This window comes from Momordica charantia (genome assembly GCF_013281855.1).
Source record: "Momordica charantia cultivar OHB3-1 chromosome 7 unlocalized genomic scaffold, Mcharantia_2.0 BLBB01000007.1, whole genome shotgun sequence".
Lineage (NCBI taxonomy): Eukaryota > Viridiplantae > Streptophyta > Magnoliopsida > Cucurbitales > Cucurbitaceae > Momordica > Momordica charantia.
The window spans coordinates 3135682-3143892 of record NW_028275165.1 but is presented as its reverse complement, the minus strand read 5'-3'; the positions used below and the strand labels follow the sequence as shown (position 1 = coordinate 3143892).

The 8211-nt window shown below is 26.9% G+C and overlaps 1 protein-coding gene across 1 annotated transcript; it reads right to left on the bottom strand.

Annotated features, from left to right (window-relative positions):
• Positions 1–406: 406 nt before the first annotated feature.
• LOC148210005 (replication protein A 70 kDa DNA-binding subunit B-like) lies at positions 407–7999 on the bottom strand. The gene is made up of 7 exons (XM_088126604.1): positions 7865–7999; positions 7618–7776; positions 1466–1727; positions 1263–1365; positions 1043–1167; positions 878–959; positions 407–797 (listed from the first exon to the last, which is right to left on the bottom strand). The coding sequence occupies exons 1-7, from the start codon at positions 7997–7999 to the stop codon at positions 407–409; spliced, it is 1257 nt and encodes a 418-aa protein (XP_087982730.1).
• Positions 8000–8211: the final 212 nt, after the last annotated feature.

Genomic DNA, 8211 nt, shown 5'->3' with positions numbered 1-8211 from the left:
TAAAAGAAATTGAGAGGATAAAATAAAATGTATAACTGAAAAACAACATTATCATGATAATGGATCGACCACAGTGAACAATAATTTAAAAACAATTGTATCTCTTCTAAAAAGCTTATTTCTCTACTATGTATAACATTTTCATGTTGTACATTGCAAGCTTCATCTTCAACTTTCTTGATCTCATGGGCAATAAAATATCCTCTTTTTCGATCTGCTTCATTTCTTTGATCTAATCTTATGAGGAATTTGTATTTTTTATCTTCAGCGAGTGTCAACCTCGATAAATCTTTGAATGCTTCTTCTTCATCCGCAAATCCAAGTAACAAATGAATATATTTATTTTCATATATAAACAGTATCATAATATAATAAACAAATATATAATTGTAGTTAGAATGTATATTTACCTGTATAATTTCTGTAGCATATCAGAAACGTCACATCCTATTAACATTTTGGTTGCCTCAAAAGCAGTTATGTGTGCATCCATTTCTCCATCAGAAACTAAAAGTTTCAGCATATATTTTCTAATGAATGTTACATTTTTGTTGCAATTGCTACAATAAGCTGTCACATCACTATCATTTGGATACACTCTCTGACAGCATATTTTGCATTTTTCATACCATGGATTTTCTTTATTAGATACATTGATAATACATGCTATGAGCGAACAGTATGTAACATTATCAATTCCTTCAATTAAATTTTGTATACTAACTACTTTAGCTTCTTGCATTCTTCTTGAAGGGTTGATGTTGGCCATCTTTGTATAATCAAGAAGCTTTTCTCTCCTGCATGGTACGTTGCATGTGATTGCTTAATTAAATATGATAAAAAAACATAATTTGATATAAATTATAAATTAACATACCTAGCATCTAGGTCCTCTGCATCCGAAAAGTTTGGATCAATGAGAATAATACTGGTCAAAGTTGTTGACAAACTAACTTCTCCTAAAAATATTAACACAAAAAATGTAACTTTATATTTTTCCTTTCATGATTCACATTTTTCTAAATTTAAAAATAGTGCATACCTTCGTAAATCTCAATTTTAACATTGGTTGCAATGATGGTAGGATTATTTTTAACATTTTCTTCCACTTCTAGACCTTCATTTTCTGCTAAATCACCCCATAATGTCAACTTCATGGTCGCACAACTGTAAAATGAGCAATTGTATAAATATATATTAGGAAAAAATAATGTAAATAATACAAAATGAAATAAAAACTAATTTAACAATATTTATATTACCTCTTATCTATGAGTAAAATATCTCTCTTTGTCATGATTTTATTTGAATTTTTCATCTTGATTTCTACTTTGGATCTTGCTGAAAAAACCATTCCTGTAAAATCTATTCATGGAATAGAATTAAGGTAAACAAATTATAAAGTTGAACAAAAATAAACAAATTTACCCACAAATTTTTATTTCAAAAAAAAAAAATTACGTACCTATTAAATTTCCCACAAGTGATGGAATAGTTGAAAATTCAATAAAATTGAATTTCAACATATGTAAACCAATAAACTCTTCAATTTCTTCGACCTCTAATGATGGAGATAGACTTAGTTCTATCTCACGATTAACATTCGCGTATTTGTTATTCACTGGTTTTACATTTCCATTTTGAATGAAGTATGATTTATTTTTTTCCATACTCTTTCCTATTTTTTCGATGACATCATTAAACATGACCGCTTGTATCTTTGTTCCCTGCAATTATAGAATATGATTAGGAAATAACAAATGACTTTGAAATTTAAAATTAACATATGAAAGTGTCGTAAAATGACTTTGAAAAAAAAAATACCTCTTCATCGACAAAAATAAACTTCAGAATGTTGAGATTCTTATCTTCACAAGATTGAATGTTTCCTTTACGAAGAACATTTACTTTTATTCTCCATGTTTTGTTGAATGGTTTCAACTCTTTGATAAAACAGTATGATGATGATGTGATACACACATTTTTGGAAATTCGTAGATTTCTGAACTTGAAATGACGTTGCTAAATTTTCCCTCTTGTTCTTCTTTAAATATGGAAAGTTCACAAACTTCCATGGGAAGTTGAATCAACTATTACTAATTTTTCCATAGTCAATTTAAGTTCCAAAATCTCTTGAATTTCTTCCAACGGTCTTAAATCTAAATTGTATTAACTTCTATTAAACCGTTCAATATGGAGCCATTCGTGGGCAAAATGGTGGAATATAAAGCAAGCCTTAATCTAAACATTTATTTCCATTTAATCTCACCTGAATTAATAACGAAATAATTATAGCTGCATTTAGATCAATCAAATCTTTTGATAAATAATTATAATTATAATGAATTGAATAATCTATATGTAAAAGGACCAATTTGCCTCAAACTTCATATTCAAAAGTATTAAAAGTGAAGGGTAAAAACGGTAAAAAAGGTTTCTCCGGATCCTGTCTTTTATATATACTATAGATTAAAGTTGTAATGAATTTTATATTACATTAATATGAATTAATTTGTTCTACAAAATAACATATAAAAAATAAAATATTAAATTAAGAAAATAAATCTATTAGATTAAATGGATGTATATATTATAGGTAGCATTTTTTGAACATTATATAAATTTAACACATTCCAAAGAATAAATCTGCAAAACAGATGTGACTATCAAAATATTCTCGGACATCCTTGTAATAACAACATTTGAACAATAATTCTCAATATTTTAGTACAAAAAATTAATAAAAATGTAGGAATCGATTTATTCTTTGCAATTTTATACCACATTTAATTAGGATGGTGTATTATTTGACAATTTATTGAGTTTTTTAAATCTCAGTTAGTTAGGTATATATCCGATTAAAAGATCGTGGTCGATTTGAATCTCTACTTCGCATTATTATTAAAAAAAATATGGAGATGTAGATTTGAACTTTCGACCTCTAGAAAAGAAGTAAAATGTTGATATTAGCAAGGTATTATTAATTATGGTACATTTATATGGTGTTGTGTATTTGTCAATATAGCTAAAGAATGGAGACATTTGACAATGTGACTTGGCCCACAATTTTTTTATTATCTTTTGCATGTTTTGGATTATAAATAAATAGGACCATTTATTTTCTCAAAAAAAGAAAAAAGGACAAATTTATAGAATCTCTCAAAATTAGAATCTTGAAATTTATGAAATCAGGAAAAAAAAAATGAAATTTGTTTAGATTTTGGATTTATTTGAATTTGGTCATAATTTTAGATTGGATTCTTGCAAATTTCAGGCTTGTTGCGCTGGTTTGTTTTCCCACGAAATAAAGTTAATTTAAAATGATATTTTCATGTAAAAATATTATGCGGTTAAAATGATCAAACTTTTCAAGATTTCATTGAATTTTTCAAAGGAAATTAATGATTTAATCATGTCATATTTTAATTTTTAATTAATAATTTTTATTAAAAGGTTGAATCAGTAAATTATTTCTTTCTTCCATGCGAACATCTAAGTAAAGAAATTCAACTATATTCATTTTAAACGTTTAGATAAAATCTTTTAAATAATTTTTCAAATTTCAAATCACAATATTGAATTATTTTGATATAGAATTTTCATGACTTATGGCTCTTATTTAACTATTTTTCCTTCACAATTTCAAGAACACAACTCACAACCTTTTGGATCAGACATATAGACCTTGAAGGTTTGATAACTAATATGTTGAGGTGCCAGAGAAATTGGTATAAACTAACTTTTAACAATTATCAATATTTATAATAAAAACAAGTAATAATTGTGGGATTCATGCCTAACTCTGACTTATTTTAGAATATTCTCAAATTCGTACCGCATTTAATTAGGGACTGTAAGGGCTGTGTTGGAAAACATCATCCCATCTCGACACAATAGTCAATAGAAAATAATTGAAAAATAAAAGAAAATAACAACCATACTGAAATGCGAATTTAATTACCTAACTCCACATCGGAGTATTAATATTCATGGTTCCATCTCAAAACCAATTGGTAATGAGAGGAGTAGTCTATATCTATTTTAAACCTATATTAGGTCCCGTCTGAGAAAAACCACAACCCACATATATATTTTTTTTTAATTATGTAAGGGTGTATTTGGAAGTGATGGTAGAATAGATGATTTTGAAAAAAAAGATTTAAGTACAAATGATATCTTAAAAATTAATACATTTAAAGTGATTTTAGACTTTCGTAGTAATTTAATTTTCATTCCATGCAAATATATTTTTTAAAGATTAAAATTTCAAATTATGAATATTTATTAAAAAATGAATTCATATGAATTAATCAATCAAACAATTTTCCATTCGATAATTGTATATTAACCTATACTGATATTATTTTTCGGTTAAAAATTTGTTGGCTTTATATCCCATATATTTTACGGTGTATTCCATTATTATGAAATAATTTGTATATGTCTGTAAGACCATTATGATGCACATGACATAACTTGTATATACTGGTGATAGAAATATGATGCACATGATTTAATTTATATATACATTTGAGATTAATATAATACACATAGTATAATTTACATATATCCATGAGATTAATATAATTTGCATATGGTATACTTTGTATATACTCTTAGATCAATATGATGTATGTAGTACAATTTGTATTATTTCATGCATGTGGTACAATAGTAATATATCCCACGGTGATATATTACAAATATACTAAAATTAGTGTACATATTATATTATTACATGGGTTGTATGGAAATGATTTTAGAAGGAGTGATTTTAACCAAAGATATTTAATGATAGTTAGATTTTGTATTAGAGCAAAATATGAAAATAAGAATAAACTAACTAATGAGATGTTGCGAATATCCATGTATCTCTTCTATTTATAAAGATTCATTTAAACGATTGTGTCTTGGGAAATAATTCTAACTAATTGAGAATTTTTTATTTCAAATAAATTGCCTATTACCTTCTTACTTTTTACACGGTTTCTCCCAACTGATCATAAGAAGACCCTTCAACCATTTTTTTTTTTTTGTTAAAGTATTTGATGCAAAACTTCAAATAATGGTAATGTAATATTCAGATATGGAGTTATTTGATCTAAGGGAGAGTATATTTGTAATATACTCCATGTCTGAATATTAAGGACATGAGATTAATCGAGACTATTTAGTGTAATCACGAAACCTAACATAGTTACATTATTATTTATTATTTATTTTTAGAGTATTACATTGAAAATAGGTGTTTGTGAATTAAAAAACCAACCACTCACATACAAAGAGATATATTTCAATTGGATGGAGGTATATGCCAATTTTTTCATTTTTCTTTTGTATCTTCCAATTTTTTTTATGGGTATTATATTAAGAGGGTAAAAATAACACAAGAATACCAAATTTAGCAATGTTGATAATGATAATTGAAAAATTGAAATAATAAATTCATAATTCAAAAAAGTTTCCTCACTTAAATATCTCTCCCTCCTCTTTTTTCTCTCATTTTCTCTCCCCACTCTTCTCCTTCTTGAGGAATTTCTCTGTCTCTGTGAACGATGATATTCTTTGAATTCTTTCAATTTTCTCTCTTCAACTCTCAAAATTCTTCAAAATTCTTTCTCAGGTCTCTTCTGCATGAGAATATGTCCAGCAAATAGATGGCGGACCGAGGCAATTAATTAATTTTTTTTCCATTTTGTTTCTTTCTTTCTTACTGATCTCTCGCATTCTCCCTTACCACTAATATTTTGAAATGGGAGTACTCTTCCATGAATACATGGGAGCACACAATAAAACATAGAGAAAAAATTCTAAGACTCACCAATTTTTGTATACTCTTTTAAATTTCTTTTTCAAGAAAAATATTCTCTTCATCAAAATTGAAACAGTTGGTGAACGGTTATTATTCCTCATTTAATCTTTAATCTACCAATCTAGTTGAATTTTATTATCATCTAAAGATTTTAAATTTTCCATATTTTCATTCTCCTTTCAAACTGCTAAAATACTTGTTCTCTTTCAATATTGAATAGGGGATTAATTTTCCACTTTTATTATATAGAGAAATTTTTTTATGTGATTTTGTTGTAAAAAATATTTCTTGCAAAGTTCCAAAATTTCTTATTATTTTATTTAGTTACTACATTTCATCCATGTTTAATTATTCAACTTCATAAATTAGATACATTTAATATTTGATACCAGGTATATTTGAATGTAAATGTTGGTTTGATTTTTAACTTTTAATTACTAGATCACATGGAAGATGTAATTTTTTTTCAATCAATTATTATGTTTTTATGAATTAAGTAAAAATAGTAAATCAACTTCAATGTCTTCTAACATTTTAAAATTAAAAAAAATCATAAATCTGAAAAAAAATATTTATTTTTTCGAGATTTAGTAAATGTTTTCTTTATATTTATATTTTTATTTTTTTGGGTTAAAATTCCATTCAACAAAATTAATTTCACAAAGTTAATATTTCTATTAACTATATTTAATTTAAAAAGTTTTAAAACATTACATTATTTTTTTCAAGAAATCATAAATGCAAAGAAACTTATCGTTTGTTCTCGGGATGATTTTTATTTTCCAATTTTGTAAATACACAAAATTTCTAATGAATTCCTTTCATTCAAGAAAATTCTCATACCAAATCTTAACCGTTGTTAAACAGAGATTGAGTATTTCTTTTTTTATTAAAATTCAATTTCTCCCAAAAATCTGACATAGAGAATTAATTATTTAATTTTGTAATATTGAATTCACTTTTCCAATATTATTTTGAGATGAGGAAAATTATTTTTAAAATCATAAATAAATTTTTATATTTTTAATAATTAGTAATGCATATTTTATTTTTTAAAACGTGGATTAAAAACATATGAGAAATTTAAAAATAAAATAAAATTATTTTTTATGGAACTTAATTAATTTAATAAATTTGATAGTAAAAAATTACTTTGTTAGAATTTTTGTGTCTAGATAACCACGACCATGGTAAACCACGAACTTTTGAGTTTGGCTGTCTTTCAATTAGTAGTTAGAAAATTCTAACTCTTTTTAGAAATTTTTCCATAATTATTATGTTTCTCTTGTTGCTACAAAATAAAATCAACAACACATATGCATAAGATGAAAATATTGGAAGACTTAACACTTTTTATTACTTGATAGAATAACATCCACACACAGAGCATTCACGTAGTTAGGTCACATGAACATGCCTTATTTCCACACAAGGATTAAACTCTCAAACACACAACATATTCTTCAAAAGCATGGAGTTGTAGTAGTTGCTGCTTTAATGTTACATAATAACATAATTATTTCCATGTCCAAGGCTCAGTTGATCTGAATAAATGATATCTTGGTTAAAAGCTAGAACTTGCTATTGGTAATTTAGCAAAAACTGGATGTTGGCAGTTACATCATTTGTTGTTTATTTGAACCCTTTTAGGTTGATTGTCAGTAAGCAAAACTGGATCTTTAAACTGTCCATCATTATTCTCTATTATCTGAATTTGTTTCGAGACAGCACCCTAATTATTTTCTAAACTTAAAAGTGCTTCACTTGATGGGGAGTCTTGCTTAAAACCATTAATTGTTTATTACTTTCTCGATATATTGAAATCTTGCAGCCTCTGCTGCAGCAGCAATACGAGGGCTAGAGTCATAGTAAACCAAGTTGGTAACAACATTGATCATGGTCGGGAGTCCAAGGGGAATACGTTCTCGAATTTTGCTTGCAGTAGTTTCAAGACTGCGTAGTTGCTATAAATAGAAGTGTGACTCTCCACGGAGCATATTTGAATACAAATTTGGAAGCTTCGGCAGCATATTCATTGAAAAAGTAGGATACATGACCGTTGCGATACCCCATAACATAAACGTTTACTACATCTACTGCCAACGTGATGGTTTGATCATCATCATTGTGAAGATGGACTAATGTGTAACCACTTGGACCTCGAATGGTGAGAGGCAATAACCTCATATTGTACACTTTCTTCCGAGATGTAAGATCATTTCTGAAAGTTGTAAGCTCCTATCAAACGGAAGCTAACATCGAATATGGAATACTTAGCAAAGAAAACACTAATAATTTGAGATGTTGGGATAGCATCCAAGTGATCCAAGTTGAAAAGATGAGCAAATTCTCGTGTTTTCTTCGCTAAGTATTTTGGTCATGTTCTTCCTTGTCGTTGT